Source organism: Onychostoma macrolepis, chromosome 07 (assembly GCF_012432095.1).
Source record: "Onychostoma macrolepis isolate SWU-2019 chromosome 07, ASM1243209v1, whole genome shotgun sequence".
In the NCBI taxonomy this organism is placed as follows: domain Eukaryota; kingdom Metazoa; phylum Chordata; class Actinopteri; order Cypriniformes; family Cyprinidae; genus Onychostoma; species Onychostoma macrolepis.
The window spans coordinates 43,596,216-43,616,576 of NC_081161.1; the positions used below are offsets into that span (position 1 = coordinate 43,596,216).

At 38.1% G+C, this 20,361-nt stretch overlaps 1 protein-coding gene across 10 annotated transcripts in view; it reads left to right on the plus strand.

Annotated features, from left to right (window-relative positions):
- The window catches only part of LOC131544786 (Fc receptor-like protein 5), a 273,713-nt gene that overhangs the window by 93,409 nt on the left and 159,943 nt on the right, over positions 1–20,361 (plus strand). For 7 of the 10 annotated variants that reach the window (XM_058783233.1, XM_058783235.1, XM_058783231.1 and 4 more), the window contains 6 exons: positions 114–371; positions 568–837; positions 1,460–1,717; positions 1,920–2,186; positions 2,807–3,064; positions 3,261–3,530. In XM_058783233.1, coding sequence (XP_058639216.1) covers positions 114–371; positions 568–837; positions 1,460–1,717; positions 1,920–2,186; positions 2,807–3,064; positions 3,261–3,530 — 1,581 coding nt within the window. Of the gene's footprint in view, positions 1–113; positions 372–567; positions 838–1,459; positions 1,718–1,919; positions 2,187–2,806; positions 3,065–3,260; positions 3,531–4,234; positions 4,517–7,882; positions 8,165–15,769; positions 15,869–15,962; positions 16,749–20,361 lie in introns of those variants that run through there. The other 3 variants (XM_058783240.1, XM_058783241.1, XM_058783238.1) reach the window with 3 other exon arrangements.

Here is a 20,361-nt window from a genome sequence, read left to right on the forward strand (position 1 = left end):
CAGAATAAATATTAGTTTTGGAACTTTAACGTAAATGGTTTAAAGCAATTTACAGTGTTAGAGGTTTTTTATGGAAACAAATAAATTAATAAATAAGTGACTTACACTTACAGATAAACTACAGCCGACTCTGACTGTAAAGTCCCAGAGTTCAGTGTTCACTGGAGACACAGTTACTCTGAGCTGTGATGTGGGACAGTTAACTGGATGGACAATTATCTGGAGAAAAGACTCAAACACTGACTCCACGGGTGATGCAACTAAAACAATCAGGTCTGTGAGCGTCTCTGATGGAGGAAATTACTGGTGCATAGCAAAACGAGGAAACTACTACAGCGAGTACAGTAATACAGCTGTGATAACAGTAAAAGGTCAGCGCTTTCTTACTTTCTATACATTTTTTTTTAATAGAAGACTTTATTTGTTTGTTATAAACATGATCATTACTGTCATACAATAAGTGTTGTCAGTTAAACTTAATGTCAAAAAAAAATAATAATAATAACCAGCACAGATCATCTGAAATATTTTCAGACACATGAAGTGTGTTGTTTGCTCATTTCACAGAGAGACCCAAACCTGTAGCTCGTGTTGATCCTGATAGACGTGTGTTCAGAGGAGAGACGGTCACTCTCACATGTCACATACAGCAGACAGGAGTCTGGCAGTACAGCTGGTATAAAGACAACAAACAAGTTTACAGCGCAGGACAAAACCAGAACTATATAATCTCATCTGTGGATCCGTCTCATGGTGGTGTGTACAGCTGTAGAGGATCTCAGTCAGAAGCACCAACACACACACAGATGAGTGACGGAGTTACACTGACAGTATCAGGTGAGAGCTTCGGTCTCAACATTGAGTCTAAATGTGCAGAATATGTTTTCAAATAGACTACAGTATTACATGCATGTAGACAAAGAAAAGTAAAAAGCGATCTAGTTTTAGTAGTAAATGAGATGTGTTACATAGAAAAGAGATGTTTTGTCTTCATTAATGATCACACTGAAGCTCCAACAGCAGCTGCTACTCTTTTACTAATAATTTCAAACTTATGTTGTGTGATATATTTTCAGAAGTGTTTTTACAAGAAATGTAAGGTTTAAGGCTGAAAAACCCACATTTACTTCAGCGTTTACAATGATTATCACTTGCATCTGATCTATTCGTTTTTGGTATTCATCTGCAAATATGAAATGTGATTGGTTTGTCTTTTTTTACAAATAATTGGCAATCTATAGACAGCAATGGAAAAGTGACAGAACCAAAACATTAAACCTGAGACTTTCTTTGCAACCTCGTAAACTGGGATTTCCTTCTAGAAATAAAAATAAACAATAATTTTCTGTGCAAAGCAAAATATATAAATACAAATAAAAAATAAACATATGATAAATGTAGACAGAATGACCAATAACAGCTATAAGTGAACTCAGCACTGCATCTCTGTCACTTACAGATAAACCACGACCGACTCTGACTGTAAAGTCCCAGAGTTCAGTGTTCACTGGAGACACAGTTACTCTGAGCTGTGATGTGGGACAGTTAACTGGATGGACAATTATCTGGAGAAAAGACTCAAACACTGACTCCACGGGTGATGCAACTAAAACAATCAGGTCTGTGAGCGTCTCTGATGGAGGAAGATACTGGTGCAGAGCAAAACGAGGAAACTACTACAGCGAGTACAGTTATGCAGCTGTGATAACAGTAAAAGGTCAGCGCTTTCTTACTTTCTATACATTTTTTTTTAATAGAAGACTTTATTTGTTTGTTATAAACATGATCATTACTGTCATACAATAAGTGTTGTCAGTTAAACTTAATGTCAAAAAAAAATAATAATAATAATAATAATCAGCACAGATCATCTGAAATATTTTCAGACACATGAAGTGTGTTGTTTGCTCATTTCACAGAGAGACCCAAACCTGTAGTTGATGTCGATCCTGATAGATGTGTGTTCAGAGGAGAGACGGTCACTCTCACATGTCACATACAGCAGACAGGAGTCTGGCAGTACAGCTGGAATAAAGACAACAAACTTTACAGAGCAGGACAAAACCAGAACTATATAATCTCATCTGTGGATCCGTCTCATGGTGGTGTGTACAGCTGTAGAGGATCTCAGTCAGAAGCACCAACACACTCACAGATGAGTGACGGAGTTACACTGACAGTATCAGGTGAGAGCTTCGGTCTCAACATTGAGTCTAAATGTGCAGAATATGTTTTCAAATAGACTACAGTATTACATGCATGTAGACAAAGAAAAGTAAAAAGCGATCTAGTTTTAGTAGTAAATGAGATGTGTTACATAGAAAAGAGATGTTTTGTCTTCATTAATGATCACACTGAAGCTCCAACAGCAACTGCTACTCTTTTACTAATAATTTCAAACTTATGTTGTGTGATATATTTTCAGAAGTGTTTTACAAGAAATGTAAGGTTTAAGGCTGAAAACCCACATTTACTTCAGCGTTTACAATGATTATCACTTGCATCTGATCTATTCGTTTTTGGTATTCATCTGCAAATATGAAATGTGATTGGTTTGTCTTTTTTTACAAATAATTGGCAATCTATAGACAGCAATGGAAAAGTGACAGAACCAAAACATTAAACCTGAGACTTTCTTTGCAACCTCGTAAACTGGGATTTCCTTCTAGAAATAAAAATAAACAATAATTTTCTGTGCAAAGCAAAATATATAAATACAAATAAAAAATAAACATATGATAAATGTAGACAGAATGACCAATAACAGCTATAAGTGAACTCAGCACTGCATCTCTGTCACTTACAGATAAACCACGACCGACTCTGACTGTAAAGTCCCAGAGTTCAGTGTTCACTGGAGACACAGTTACTCTGAGCTGTGATGTGGGACAGTTAACTGGATGGACAATTATCTGGAGAAAAGACTCAAACACTGACTCCACGGGTGATGCAACTAAAACAATCAGGTCTGTGAGCGTCTCTGATGGAGGAAATTACTGGTGCATAGCAAAACGAGGAAACTACTACAGCGAGTACAGTAATACAGCTGTGATAACAGTAAAAGGTCAGCGCTTTCTTACTTTCTATACATTTTTTTTTAATAGAAGACTTTATTTGTTTGTTATAAACATGATCATTACTGTCATACAATAAGTGTTGTCAGTTAAACTTAATGTCAAAAAAAAATAATAATAATAACCAGCACAGATCATCTGAAATCTTTTCAGACACATGAAGTGTGTTGTTTGCTCATTTCACAGAGAGACCCAAACCTGTAGCTCGTGTTGATCCTGATAGACGTGTGTTCAGAGGAGAGACGGTCACTCTCACATGTCACATACAGCAGACAGGAGTCTGGCAGTACAGCTGGTATAAAGGCAGCGGACGAGTTTACAGAGCAGGACAAAACCAGAACTATATAATCTCATCTGTGTATTGGTCTCATGGTGGTGTGTACCGCTGTAGAGGAACTCAGTCAGAAGCACCAACACACACACAGAAGAGTGACGGAGTTACACTGACAGTATCAGGTGAGTCTGTTCATTTTTCTGTACATCATTTCAAAACAAACAGACTGAGTAGATAACCGGGTAAACTTGAACTTAGTTTGATTCACCGATCATTCTCACAGTCAGATTATGTTCTAGTTAATAGTTTGTAACAGATATTTGACCAATCAGCTGTGAGTGCAGTGATGATGACAGAGAATAGCAGCATTTATTCACATCTGTTCTTATAAGAGGACTGAAGCTATTCACTTTTAGTCATTATTCTGTTCAGATGCAGAACTGATAAGATGTTTCTTTACCGGACAGATGCTGTGCAGTGATCAGTGTTTGTTGTTTTAGAGATGAATGCAGTTATTTTTACACACAGTTCATTTACTCGGCCTCATGTGCTTCCAAACCCAGAAGACTTTGGTTAATCTTTGAAACACAAATTAAGAAACCTAAATAAAGCCTGAGAGGTTTCTGTTTCTCCATTAAAAGTCCAGGAAACCAAAATGTAGAAGAGCCAAAAGCATGTGAATCTGTGAATAAAAGCCTAAATTACAATCTGTTTAACATATAAACTGATCATATCTCTTCTCAAGACTTGGATTAAATTCCTGGATTCATATGGATTTGTATTACAACACCTTTGACCTTTTTGTTATATGATTGTCACTCTGCACTGCAAACTCACGTCTTGGGTGTGTTGTGTGTTTTGAGTCCAATTGTAACTTTCTTCACAGATTTACCCAGATCTACACTGACTGTGACACCAGACAGTCCTGTATTCACTGGAGAGACAGTCACTCTGACCTGTGTTATAGAGTCTAATCACAGTGACTGGAGATATGAGTGGCATAAAGACAGTGTAATGTTACAGACGTCTGATGGTTACACTGTAAACAGAGACACTCTCACTATCAGAGGAGCGAATGAGTCTGATCAGGGTCAGTACTGGTGTAGAGGACAGAGAGATGAAAGACCAAAATCATCACGATCAAGCTCTGTTTCTCTCTCTGTGACGGGTGAGTTGAATATCATTGTCCTCATAAACTCACTCTACTACATGAACACACTGTGTCCAACATTTCAGCTCAACAACAAAAATGGTTATATTGCAAATTTAATTCAAACTGAAAGTTTGATCAAACTTTGAAGAAAAGTCTTTGTGGTCGTGGTTGATAATTATTATACGTTGCATATTTTAGCGAATGTAGTCAGTCTATGGAGAACTGTATTCTGTTCTTGTAGCGCCCTCACCGCCTGATGAGGGGAGATGTGAATAGTTAATAAAACACAGGACACGGAGCTGCTGCTTCACCATCAGGGTCTCTGTATTTTCTGATTTTTTTTTGATGAACATTAAAAGCATTGCAACACATTTTATCAAGTTTTTTTCCATTTCAACATAGCTGAGACATGAGTGACCTGAGAGTGTTTAAAATACATGAAATACATTTTTAACTGGCAACACGTTCATGGTACTTTCCTTTAAGATGTTCTTTCAAACATATGAACAGTACAGGTATTCAAACACTTTATACACCCTTTTTACCCATTTAGAATATTATCAGTGTTTCTTTTAGGTTTCAGAGAACTCGTAACAGTTAAATTTAGACTAATAATCATTTTATAGATACATTTTATATACTCACATAACGTGAACATGACTTGATGAACTGGTACAATCGATTTGATGTACACATTTTAACTGATAAACTCTTTGGGATGTCATCTGCATTTTTTAAATACAGGAAAGTATATGAACCTTCATCAACTATTTAACTTTTAGAACACATATTTGTAACTGATACCGTTTTTATGTCACATTTATCACAAATGTGTTATTTTTTGTATTTCGCTCAAATACATTACATCGCAGTCATTGACTACGAAAACACGTTGTCTCCATCATTAGCATGGACTGTGTGATTAGCACACGCTCAACTCGATACAAACTTTTAAATATCCGAAAACAACAACATATTGATCCTTTAAAGGATAACATTTGCATTTCTCATAACGTCTACACATTAAGAAGGCATTCTTTTGACATTTTCAAGAATGTTATACCTGATGAGGGTAGATGTGAATAGTTAATAAAACACAGGACACGGAGCTGCTGCTTCACCATCAGGGTCTCTGTATTTTCTGAGCAGCGCGCCCCCTCCCCAAACAGGGAGATTGAGGTCTCTGCAGAGCAAAAGTGGGTGTTTCTGAATTGCTAGGCATTTTCAAGCTGCTGGGTGTTTCTAAATCATGCAATCAAAATGATCCCCCTGACCTAACCCCACCCCTAAACCTACCGTCACTATGACGTCAGCCAATCAAGTAACATGGTCAAAAAACGCCCTGATCTGGTAACTCCCATTACTTTGCTGCAGAGACCTATACTTGCAAACAGGTGAACACTTCCCAGGGGAAAACAATCAAGCAATCAGTGAATCATTCAAAGCTGAGAAGGGAGCATTAATCGTCACAGATAAGACCCAATAAAGTGCATTAAAAAAAAATACATTCACTTGTTTTTAAGTTCAGTGTTACTCTAATATAATTTATTTATTTATTTTTTCTTAGTTTTACACATTTATTTATTAATTATTATTTTCCTTTTTTTTTCCTTCTTTGAATCACCACATTCTCAGTTCATCTCAGGCGTCGTAGGCTGTGATTCTGTTCTCAGTTTACACACTATAAACTACAGACACAGTGAGGGTCGTACAGTTGTGTGCTGTGCTGAACCAAACCCCTCAATCTGAACAGATTTTTAAAACACTAGGCACTAAAACACTTATACTAACTTTGTAAATAGTGACAGAGGAAACCTGGCCATCAAACACTAAAGGACTGAGTGTACACGACTCACACAGAAACATGCGCCTTGTTGCCAGGAGACACTTGACAAATAAAAATAACACGTGTTTGCTAAATCAGCTGAAAATATCAAACATGTTTGATATTGTCACGAATCTGGTCCATGCACTTCCGCTCCCTCACCACCAGAGGTCACCCGCTCATCACATGGACTCTTGCACTTCACCATCTAACTACATTTCCCATCATCCATTGCACAGATATCACAGCTGTCACCAATCACTCATTGCACTAATCACACGCACACCTGATCCTACGCACATGCAATCACACACTCTATTTAAGCCTTGGACTTTCTCTGCCTCACTGCTGAGTATTGTATGCGTTTACCGCTCCCCTAGCCGTAGCTACTCTACAGAGCCCTTGTCAGTATCATAGTCTTGGATTACCTATTCACCTGTGTTTGTTTCTAACCCGTGTTTCCTGGATTAACCCTTTCTGTGCCACTCCGTGTTTCTCTTCAGTTCCTGTATTGTTCTGCGTTTTTCACTCCTCTAGTGTTAGCTGCGTTACGGAACTTTTGTTGTTTTCTAGTGTTTACCCCTGTCTCCCTGTTCGGACTCTGATTATTTCCCTTGCCTGGATTATAGCTCGTGTACCTGGATTATCTCTCTGCCTTGCCCTATTGGATACTGTTCGCCGATCGTCGACCCACGCTTGCCCTAGGTTTACTCTTTGTCTTGTCCCTGCCATACCTGTTTGCCATTGTTTCGACCCTGCCTGTATTTATGACCATGCCTTAAAATAAAAGCTTGCACATGGATCTGCACGTCTCGTCAGCCACGTTACAGATATCCTCCGACTGTGTGCAATCAAGAGTCTGAAGCTAAAAGATCTGAGTCTGTGACCATCACACACTACACCATTTTCTGTGGAATCTGTCAAGAACTCAAAGCTGCAGACTGGATCTGACTTTCAGGAAACTAGCGTCGACTTCTCTAGACTGTAAATCAGGGCAAAAATCTTGTAGTGTATTCCAGGCTTAACTCTGAAGTGCTTCAAAACACACAGCTTATTGTGTTGACATCATTTCCTGAAACAGGAAGAGAGGGCGGGACATATAAAGCAGCTCCGCCCCCCTTTTTTAAAATAGCCACACAGTTATATCAGAGTTTGGACCAGAGCCGTTGAACTCAGAAAAGCCACATTTCACAGCTTACAGCTTTTTTTTTTTTTCAATTTTTACCATGCATTGTTCAATACTGAAGCTACATTTTCAAAATTGTTCACACATTCAGTGAGACAGAAGTCTATGTGGACCAAACTGTGAATCATTTTTCATTGCTTTCAGACAAAATGCATGTAATGACCACATTTTTCAAAATCACCAAATGCTTTTGTCATTCATACTCCACAACCTGCAAAACACTGTACATTTACAGCACATTTTTCAAATGCTAACAAACTGAGCTCCCAAATGTAAAGATTGAGATTATATGTAAAGATCATAAGGATATACAGTAACAATTCAATGTAAGTCTCACAATTGGTTATTTGTGTGCTTATATCTTTATCAGATTCACCCAGATCTACACTGACTGTGACACCAGACAGACCTGTATTCACTGGAGAGACAGTCAATCTGACCTGTGTTATAGAGTCTCACAGTGACTGGAGATATGAGTGGTATAAAGACAGTGTAATGTTACAGACGTCTGATGGTTACACTGTAAACAGAGACACTCTCACTATCAGAGGAGCTACTGAGTCTGATCAGGGTCAGTACTGGTGTAGAGGACAGAGAGATGAAAGACCACAATCATCACAGAAGAGTAACCGAATAAATCTGTCTGTTAATGGTGAGTAAATACTGTGATAAACAGTAATTACCAGACACTACAATATGATGCATTGATGCACTAAAAAATAAGTAATTATCAGTTTTCGGGGGTTTAAACACACCTGCTTTTAGGAAAACAAGGTTTATTATAGAATGTGCTGGATGCATAAACATAAATGCTATCTTTCTGATGAAATCAATGTTATATCCCGTGGGGGCATGAGTTTAAAGTCAGAGGTCTTGAAATAATGAGTGATTTTATGTACTTTTGTAATTTTATCATACATTTACATTTATTCATTTACCACATGCTTTTTCTTTCTTCTTTTGTTCAATGGTCGTTTACATGCTTAGTGCATATCGCCGCCTAATTGATGGTTGTGCAATCAGATATGTATTTTTATTTTATAAATACATGACTGAAAATGCCGATCCATGTGTGAGATGATAATACAAAATGTAATAAATATATATAATATAATAAATTAAACATTAAAGGGATAGTTCACCCAAAAATGAAAATTTGATGTTTATCTGCTTACCCCCAGAGCATCCAAGATATAGGTGACTTTGTTTCTTCTGTAGAACACAAACAAAGATTTTTAACTCAAACCAGTCTGTCAGTCATATGTCTGTCTGTCTGTCAGTCAGTGGGACCCACAGCTTTGAGAGACAAAAAAACATACACACACAAAACCAAATTAAACCACTGCAATGTCCAACTGTCCTGAGCGCGTTCACAACAGCCGGTGTTATGGATCAACTGGGGATCGTGTTAACTGGTGATGTGCGCGTGCACCCTAATAGTTTTACCTGGGTTTCCAGCAGATGTTGGACCTCCACAGATTCGTCACAGAGAATTTTCAACGGAACAGATTTCAAAGCTTTCCACATTATTTGTGAATGTTTGTATCATTATTGAACTCTGTTGTTCCCCTGTCGATGTTCCAATGTATCTGACGCGGTTTAATTGAAGTTTTAATGCGCTTTCACGTCTCAGACCACGCCCAGATTAATTTGTTTAGGCTACATTCGTTTCAACAGATTTTTTTTTTCTAATGACGGTTGTAAATGCATTAAATAAGGTGTTTACTTAAATTAATTTGAGCATCAATATTGCTGTGGTCAAAGGAATGTCAAGCATTTTATTTTCATTCTTTTTTTTATATTGCTAAAGAATGAGTGATAAACAAGCTATAGTTTTGCATTATGCATATAATTTCGAATTAGTGACACAGAAAAATTGCAGTGAATTATCCTGAATAGGGAATGTTCAACAAAAGTATATTCATAGTTAGGTATTGAAGCAAAATCATACACACACACACACACACAAACACTTTTAACAATACATAGCTTCAAAGCAGATTTATATAAAATGCATTTTCTTTTTCTATGTCAGGAATGACTGTCAATGTAATGTCCATATTGCAGAAATGTACAGTTTTATAATAGAGGTCTGTCAAGTCAAGTGAGGTCACCTTTATTTATATAGCGCTTTATACAATACAGGTTGTGTCCAAATAGCTTCACAGTGTATACTGAAATAGTGTGTCAATAATGCAAACAAAGTTCGATTTAGCTGTATCAGAATCAGAATCAGAATCAGAATTCCTTTATTTATCCCCGAGGGGAAATTCCTTTTTGTTACACCATACACAATTCCCAACCAAAAGAAAAAAATAACATATAAAAATAATTTAAATATAATAAATATCTATGTAAATATCTAAAACTACACCATTCCTAAATTCCTCCAAAAGAAACATATTTGCCACTGTATACACCTTTACATAGTAAAGGGCATGGTATACAAAAGACCATACAAAAACAATGTAATACCATGTACAATGTTTGTGTAACAGTTACAGTTCAGAGTTCAATAGTTTAATTGTGACAGGCAGGAATGATTTCCTGTGTCTCTCAGTAGTGCAACGTGGAAGTAAAAATCTGTTACTGAAGGAGCTCTTATAGCTGGTCAGCACATTGTAGAGCGGGTGAGAGGGAAAGTCCCGTATAGTCTTTATTTTGGACAACATCCTCCTCTCAGACACCTCTGTCAGAGAGTCCAGTTCCTCTCCCACAACATGTCCTGCCCTCTTAATGATTCTGTTTAGTCTGTTAATGTCCCTCACCCTTAAACTGCTGCCCCAACAGACAACAGCATACATGATGGCACTGGCCACCACAGACTCATAGAACATTCTCAGCATCGTCCTACAGATGTTGAAGGACCTCAGTTGCCTCAGAAAATAGAGGCGACTCTGGCCCTTCCTATAAACAGTGTCCACGTTCTTGCACCAATTTAATTTGTGGTCAAGGTACACCCCTAAGTACTTGTACTCCTCCACCACCTCCACACTGACCCCTTTGATACTAGTAGGGGTCATTGGAGCCTTCAACCTCCTCAGATCCACCACCAGTTCCTTTGTCTTTGTCACGTTGAGTTGTAGGTGGTTACTCTCGCTCCAAGAGACAAAGTTATTCACCACAGCCCTATACTCACTCTCATCGTCACCAATAATACATCCAACTACAGCAGAGTCATCAGAAAATTTTTGAAGATGGCAGGTCTCTGTGCAGTAGGTGAAATCTGTGGTATAGAGGGTGAAAAGAAAGGGAGAGAGAACGGTCCCTTGTGGAGCCCCGGTGTTACTGATTATTTTGTCTGACATACAACACCCTAGACGTACATACTGTGGTCTGCCAGTCAAATAGTCCACCATCCAGGACACTAGTGGGGCATCCACCTGCATTGCTGTCAACTTCTCAGCCAACAGAGCCGGCCTAATGGTGTCAAAAGCACTTGAAAAATCAAAAAACATGATTCTCACAGTGCTTGCCTGCTTGTCCAGGTGGGTGTAGACTCTGTTGAGCAGATAGATAATGGCGTCCTCCACTCCAAGGCGGGGCTGGTAGGCGAACTGGAGGGGATCCAGAAGTGGTTGGACCATAGGCCGAAGCTGTTCTAAAATGAGTCTTTCCAGGGTCTTCATTATATGTGAAGTTATAGCCACAGGCCTGTAATCCTTCAAGTCTCTAGGACGCAACGTCTTTGGAACAGGAACGAGGCATGATGTCTTCCACACCACAGGAACTTTTTGAAGACTCAGACTGAGATTGAAGGCATGGTTAAGTACTCCACTTAACTGGGAGGCACAGTTTTTTAAGACCCTGGGGCTCACACCATCTGGACCTGCAGCCTTGCCTGCGTGGAGTCTCTTCAGCTGTCTTCTCACCTGCTCAATGGTGAAAGTCAGTGTTGAAGTAACAGGTGGGGGAGGTACACAAATAACTCCCAAGTGATAATGCTCAGCCAAGGGGTCGGGGGACAAGGTGTGAGCAATGCCATCCAAATGAGCTGTGTAGGGAGAGAGGGAGGTAAGGTGAATTGTGGTATCTGTGTCAAATCTGTTGAAAAACTCATTCAGCTCATTTACCCTTTCCACACTTCCATTAACTCCTCCATTACTGTTTGGCCTGTAACCAGTGATGGTCCTCATGCCACTCCACACCTCTCTCGTGTTCTGTTTCTGAAGTTTCCACTCCAGCTTCCTCTTATACTTCTCCTTGGCTTCCCTGATTTTTATTCTCAGGTCCCTCTGTATTGCTCGCACCTCTTCCTTGTTACCCGCCCTAAAAGCCCTCTTCTTGTGATTTAAAATATCTTTAATATCCTTAGTTACCCATGGCTTATTGTTAGGGTAACAGTTTACAGTCCTAGCTGGGACAATAGTGTCCACACAGAAGTTAATGTATCCAGTAATACACTCTGTGAGCCCATCAATGTCCTGGCCGTGGGGTTCACAGAGTGCCTGCCAGTCAGTCACCTCAAAACAACCCTGAAGTATCTCATTGGCTTCGTTAGTCCATCTCCTCACAATCTTTGAAGTTGTGGGCAGACGCTTTACAAGAGGCACATAACAGGGGGAGAGGTAAATCAGGTTGTGATCAGACCTGCCCAATGGGGGGAGGGGGGAAGAGCAGTAAGCATCCCTCACATTAGCATACAGCAGGTCTATTGTTCTTCCCTCCCTGGTGGGACAGTTCACAAACTGAGTAAAGGTAGAAAGACTTTTGTTCAAGTTGATATGATTAAAATCCCCCGAGATAGCAATAAATGCACTCGGGTACTGAGTCTGTATCCGGGCTATTACAGAGTAAATAGTATCACATGCCGTACTGGGGTTAGCAGAAGGGGGAGTATAAACAATAACCATGACAACATGAGAAAATTCCCTAGGCAAATAATATGGACGTAGTCCAACAGCACACAGTTCAACATCAGAGTTGCAAATGCACTCCTTCACCGTGATGTGAGCTGAATTACACCACCGGTTATTAACAAACACGGCAAGCCCCCCTCCTTTGCGCTTACCGCTCCCGGTGCAGTCCCTGTCCGCACGGACCGTATGGAATCCCGTAACTGTTACGTTGTCATCAGGTATATCCTGGTGCAGCCATGTCTCCGTAAAGCACATCAAACTACACTCCCGGTATTCCCTCTGACTCCGCGACAATGCTGTCAGTTCATCCATTTTATTCGCGAGGGATCTCACGTTCCCCATGATGATAGAGGGGAGACACGGCTTAAACTTTCTCCTCATAAACCTCCGTTGTTTCAAAGCCACCCTCTTCCTCCGTAGCTTTTTATTTCCTCTGCATCCCCTATGTGTCTTGCGCCAACATTCAGGAGGAATTTCACCTGGTGTTTTCTCTAAGGCGATAACCGTCTTCAGATTCATCAGCTGATCCCTGGTGTAAACAATGCACGCAGCTGAAAGTCGCATCTCAACGCTGACAAACGTTGTGCAACAATACACAAAAAACACCAAGTCCTACAACTTTCCTGTTGGCATGTGGTAGGAAAGAGGAAAACACTATCCAAAAAATAAAAATAATATTAATAAAAAAAAGTAACATAAAAGAAATAAAAACAATAAAACATAAAAGTCGGGAGCGTCAGTAACAGGCAGCACACGATCACACGCATGCGCACTGATTAATCAAGTAAAGCAGCTCTAAAATGAGGACAATAGTAAACAGTCAGTTTCTCAGTTAAAGTCAGTTCATCGTTGATTCAGTGATGTCATCCTCCGGCTCAGTTCAGTTGTGCTGATGGCTGTCGAGGTGACAAGGTCTTCGCAGGGGATCTGTCTATAGGGCACATCTACAGTTGACATGGTCTCCACTGACATTCAGAGCTGTTGTGGTCTTCTCTAGGTGCTGATCCACCATCTGGACTGGAAACATTTTTACTTCAGTTCGTTGAAGAGTTTGATCATCCATTGATGTCCCGTGTTAACGTGGGCGTGGTTGTGAGCGTGAGATCTGAGCATACTCACAACCGGCGCAACGTCATAGAATGTCTCTGAACAGGTTCACGCCCACTTTTGGGGGAAAACAAACCGCCATACAGCATCGGATCGAGGAAGTGGACTAACCTTATAATATGCCAACGAGTTGTTGTGTAGTTGGGTGCACCAATGATGTTTGTAAAAACCCAAATTTAGCCCAGGCTACCTGCCATCATCATCCATATCTTGCTGTTATGGAAATATCATGAATTACGGATGATGCTATCGAAAGCTAAGCCAGGCTAGTTGTATGGCTGGACAGAAAAGTGCACTCAGTACTCTAAATATAAGGACATAATATATACATTTAAAGATGTTTACTTTCAAATACGAAGTAAAATCATTCACTGGCTTACCTGGTGATTCGATTAAGTACGAGTAAATGTCCGGTAAGACACCTCTGGCCACTGGGTAGGGTTGTTACACCAATTTGACGCTGGGAGAGTGAGTTTTTAAATTGACCAAATTAAGTTTGTGGATGTATCTTTCATGCTCTATGGCAGGCAGGGTGGACATATAATTACTTGACATGTTTAATCTGAGTGATTTCTTAAGTTATTCAAGCCTGCCGGCTGTGTACGGACGTTGCTTTGTGCCGCTATTTTGTATTGAAGTCTATGGGAAGTCTCGTTTATTTTCCCCCAAAAAGGGGCGGTGACGAAATTGACAGTTAAGTTCCCGGATGTGCCGGTAGTACATATGGTAAACTTCCCTAAAACCGCACGACATACGCAGGTACGGACACCGTGAAATCAAAACCTTTTATTATGCATGATGCCAATGTATACAACTGGAGAAAAACTTTTTTTAATCTATGACCCGTGGAATATCGCAGTGACGAATCTGTCGCCGTCTAACCTCTGCTGGAAATCTAGGTAAACATATTTGCGTGCACGCGCACATCCCCAGTTAACACGATCCCCGGTTGATCCATAACACCAGCACATGACGTGACATCTTCTTCTTCTTGCTGTAAGGCAGATCGCAGACTTATAAATGCATTTACCACCACCTATCTCTCAAATGAGAGGTAGGTGGTGGTAATGCACTTATAAGTCTGCGATCCGCCGTAAAGCAAGAAGATGAAGACGACGCGTGATGCGCATTTATTTTATAAAAATTCCTTAGGAACTTTACTGGTGTGCATCTTGAGAAAAGACAATGGCACTGACATATTTTAAGATGTGTCAGTACAAGATATTTTCAGTTAAGACAGCTTGAACATGCATTTTAGTCTGAGACTGGCCTGTGAAACCGGGGGATAATGTTTATATAATGTTAGCTGTGCTCTCTTATCACAGTTATGAGGGCCATACTTACACTTTCAAAGCATCTCTTCCATTTCTTCTTCCTTCCAAAACAAGACGGTCGTTAAGAGGCTCTGAACCTAGACACAACAGAAGTATATTCATCCGTTTTTGTATTTATACCCTTAATTAATATAAACATACTCTTTCAAACAACAGCCTTGTGTTAAATTATTGCACTCACCATATTAGCGCCACCATCGTCTCTCCTCCGCTGCAGTCGCGGCTGCTGTATGAGTAAAATTAACTTACTCCTCACAAACAACATCGAGAGAAAGAGAAAAAGACGAAAACAATCTCAGTCGATCTCGCTGGTCCGGGGTTCAAGCGCGGTTATGTCCGCTGCAGGCGCGGGAGAAAGCTACGTTAGCTAACGGATGAGAAATGTCCCGTCGTTTAGACAAACAACAATTTTTGCCAAACAGTCGAGGAAAAGAAAGAGCGATAAAAGGTAAATCTTGAAAAAAACGTCCATAGAAGTAACTTATCTAAAACAAAGTTTGCAGCTTCTCATCCACAGATCCTTGAATTCACACACAATCAAGATGATAATAATTACGCCGTTAACCGACTCACAGCGCCGGTGTGGGGGCGTGGTTATAGATAAACTAATAATATGAGTTAATAACCTTGATATTTTACATTCGTCAAAACAAATGCCTTAGTTGAGCTCTTAATGAAAAATATTTATATTTATCAATGTTTTGAACTAAAAAAATGTTACTTGAAAAATAAAACAAATAATGGTAAATTTAATTGAAAGACAAATTATTAATTGGATGAAGTACTGCTTGAAAAAAAAATTCAGTGTAGCTCAGGGGACATTATAGATGAGATATTTCAGTGCTTTTGTGTTTACTCACAAATTTTGGTTCCACAAGAAACTTTTTGAAAGCCTTGAGGGGCTCCGTAATGTTGCTCAATAATGTGCTTGTTTCTCTGTTTTTCTGTCACGTTCAGGTCAGATTTCTGTCTTCAGCATCCTCAGTTTTCTTCTGGCAGCTTGTCCGTATCTGCTGGCGACAGTCGTGCTGCTGTTCAAATGCTACAGAGCGAGAGGTAACACTTCTGTCTGATCCGTCTCTCCTCTGAGTGTCTTTTCTCAAACCATTCACATTCACTGACAGACAGACCTTTATTCTCTTTATGTTAGAGATCAATATTCACAACAGATGGTGGTGGTTCATAAGCAACAACTGCAGTGGATACAAAACAGAAACCTGTGCTGTGTATTAGACTCCGAGAGAAACCAAACCAACACACGGAGAACAGCAAACTCCACACAGAAAGACCTCCGGACTCATCATCATCTACTTCAAATAGAGTTTCTTAATGTGTGTCAAATTCACTGTAAGCTATTGAAAGTTGCCCTTTAAAGTCACTCAAGGAACAAACAAAACTGTTCAAAAAAAATAAAAAAATACAGCTGTTTATAACTCTACAGGCCCATGAATGAAATGAGAAATCTTCAAACTGATGAAATATCAGGACAAAGAGATTTTTACAGTTTTAACTTGATTGTCAATAAAAGCTGAGACAGAGATATCACTAATATCAGATATATTATAATTGTATTGAATGTGAGGAACAGGTTATGACTCTTTAAGTGAACAGATCTCAACAAGAACAAATAAAGTTTACTACAAACAACTAACAACGATTATATTAATAATGTCAAATTACGTCTCAACAACATGTATTTTGTTCATGATACTCTTTTATGTTAAACAATTTTGCTGAGACTTCATCTACGTGATAGTTTATATTTTTTTAGCAAGTAAAAGGAGTTTTAGTATAATTCTTAAAATGATATTTCATTGTGAAATCTTCACTGATTTTAAAATAATTTTTGTTGTTAGTAATATTTCAAGTCAAACATTTGCCAGACTGAAGCAACTTATGTTTATCTGATTATCTGAACATAATTGTGTTTATTTGTTCATTTCTCAATCATCGTATTGCATTCTATTACATTTTGAAACTTTGATCATAAAAGTAAGCTATTAAATATCATATTACTAAGAGTTTGGGAGACGCAACTGAGTGACAACTGATATTTATATCGGTTTATAAACACCAGCATCTGCTCCAAATCGTGTATTTGAGCTTCAAATCCTCATTATATCACATTACATGAGCCATAAAGCCTGATGTATTAAATAAGAAACACATATACACATACATATAATATATATATACACATTCATATATACATACATACTTTTTATGCACTGTCCTATGCTAATTTCAAAAAGGAAAACGGCGATCTGTGATTGGGTATCTCCATGGACCAACCCACAGAATGATTTTCATTGGCCACATTAGCCAATCAGAGGCTTTAAAGTGTAAATCCCTCCCATTGCCTCATGCTTGACATCCACCATCCCCCATTCATTTCCTTTTCTCCGTTTAAACATTTATGTTCTCTATGTTCTATTGTGAATAAAATGTTGGCTCATGTGATTTGAAAGTCTTTTAGTTTTAATTTTATAAAAAAAAAAAAAATATCCCAACATTTCTGGAATTCAGTACATAATTATGCTTGAAGAATGACAATGAACACTTGGAGAAAAAATAAATAAATAAATAAAAAATTTGGATTTAACTATTACAAACGGACTGAAGTTGAAGAAAAACGAATCAATTTACTACTTGGAAACTTGTTCTTTGTGTGAAAACATGGGTGGCTCTTTTCTTCAGGAATATCTTAACGTTAACCTCCGAATCCGTACAGAGTGCGTCCCTGTCGTTTCAGAGCAAACACAACATCATGGCGGTGACGGTCTTTCTTTTAGTGCTCGGTGTAGGTCACAGCATCACGAATAACGTTCTCCAGAAACACCTTCAACACACCGCGCGTCTCCTCGTAGATCAGCCCAGAAATACGCTTCACGCCGCCGCGGCGAGCAAGACGCCGAATAGCGGGTTTAGTGATTCCCTGGATATTATCCCGAAGAACCTTTCGGTGACGCTTTGCGCCTCTTTTACCGCCTTTTCCTCTTCCAGATATGTTGACAATAATTTTTTCTATTCACAAACTAAAGAAATCTGAAAAAAAAAAAAAAAGAAAAAAAAATATCAGTGGAGAAGAAGTTTATACTTCGCTAAAGGACCTAGGTGAAACCAAGATCATGGGCGGTTCTACTTCACGTCACTTGTTACGTCTAATCCAAGCGGCAGCCTCCCGCTCCTTCTCTTGAAACCAACGCGGAAGTGACTAAAACTGCAATTCATCGACTGGCCGCTGGAGGCTGGCTCCAAAAGGGAGTCAGTCCCATAGACTCTCCATGTTAAAATGCCCAACTTTACAGCAGAAAAAATATATATATTTACAGCCTGGTACAAAAATTGGTTTTGGTCTATATAGCTAATTTTGCCCTTCGTGACAACTGTGAAGGGGGTGATTTTTGTATAACTCATCCGTTTAAATTATATTAAGCCTTAAAGTTCTGCATAATTAAGGGTGTGGCCACTTGAGTGACAGGTGGACTGCTGCTCTGCTCCAGAGTGTGAAACTTTCTAAGTGTGAAATTTAGAAAAATGGCTTTAAAGATTTTTATTTGTACAGAAAAAATAATTATAGGTAGGACACTGATAATCTGGCAATTAGATGTTTTAATGAAAATGATCTCAAACTTGATTTTTTTCCGCTATATTGATATTGTGCTCTGCTTTTGCACTGTCTGCAGTGATGTCACACCGAGGCAAAAGGCAGAAACTTCCACATTATATAGTGCTGATCACCATTTACAGAATAACATCTGTATAAAATCTAGTGATCGTTGGCTAGGCTATAACATCTATGGATTTTATCGATTTACAAGAAAAGGAAGGAAAAGGATATAATTGCGAACAGTTATTGATTTTATGTGTGATAAGATATCACGGCATTTGAGTCCTCACGTACAGAAGTGTGCAGAGTCAATAATCTGCACTATATGTGGGTCATTCTACAGAAACATCCACTTTTCTGTCCCTAGACTTTAAAGAAATATTACAATTGAAATACACATTAGGGTTACAATTTGTTTTATATTTTAAAATGAAACAATATGTTATTTGAACAATTACACCTTCCAGAGCCATCAATGTGGCATTATTATTATTATTTTTTATTAATTATATAGAATTCCAAACACCACAAAACTGCTCGTCCCCACAGCCATGTACAGCAGGAAAGTGCTTTATTTTGAGGTCAAAAACTGAATTCATAACTATCAAATATATGATATAAATGGCATAATAAAACAAAATGCCAAAAAAATATTATAAAATATATAATGAAAATAGTGGTCCCCTGGAGTTGTGTCACTGGTGTAAGTCTTTTATTTTGGAATAAAAAAATAAATAAAATTAAAAAAATCACACTGATGACATCACTCGACGTCCTCCTTCCTATTTTCTAAACATCTATGAAAAAAATCCCATGTTTAGTCCACTGTTTCTTTTCAGTTATGAGAAATTTTCTCATTTATCTCATGATTTCATATGAAGCTTTTAGTTGATGTCACTGGTATGACCTATTTATTGTTAGGGAAATGTAAAAAAAAAAAAAAAAAAAAACTATAATACAAATGGATTAAACTACTTGATTTAGTGAGTATACCAAGATTGACAACATGTGGCTTGATACCTTGCAGCAGACATTTTGTAAAATGCATTTTTCATGAAAATTGTCACTGGTGTTACCTTCCTTATGGATAACATCAGTGACGATCAGTATATCAGGTCTAATGTATGTCACTGATGTTACTGTGTTACTGTACTGTTTTTATCTGTCACATTAAATAAAACAATCTCCTTATTTCTTGCATTTTCATTATTTTTCTGTAACTGACTACATGTGCTGAATTTATTATTTTTTTTTTAGAAATAATATTTCATAAAAACTTTTAATATTGCTAAAGAAGGTAACAGCAGTGAAGAAAAAAAAAAGATACATGTGGTCTTGAAATAATTGCACAAAAAAAGCTAAAAAAAAAAATCATAATTAAGCTGTCATTTATATGTATTCATAAAGTCAAAAGGTAATCTAATAATGTGGTCTAAGTTTAAATGTAAAAAAAAATAAAAAAATAAAAATTAAGACATTTTGCCATACCAAAAGTGGACGTTTCTGTAGAATGACCTATATATATATAAAACTTTACAGATTATTTACGATTAATTATTGTTGCCAAGTTATCTAGTCGTTGCTTGCGTACAGTGCTTGTTTTATGGAAAAGTTTGTTAGATCGCGGATCTAATTTGTTTGTCTAATGAAGTGCCGACAGATGTATAAAAGTACACAAGACAGTAAAACAAAGGCAGAATACCGTATACAGGTGCTGGTCATATAGAATATCATCAAAAAGATGATTTATTTCACTAATTCCATTCAAAAAGTGAAACTTGTATATTGTATTCATTCATTACACACAGACTGATATATTTCAAATGTTTATTTCTTTTAATTTTGATGATTATAACTGACAACTAAGGAAAATCCCAAATTCAGTATCTCAGAAAATTAGAATATTACTTAAGACCAATACAAAGAAAGGATTTTTAGA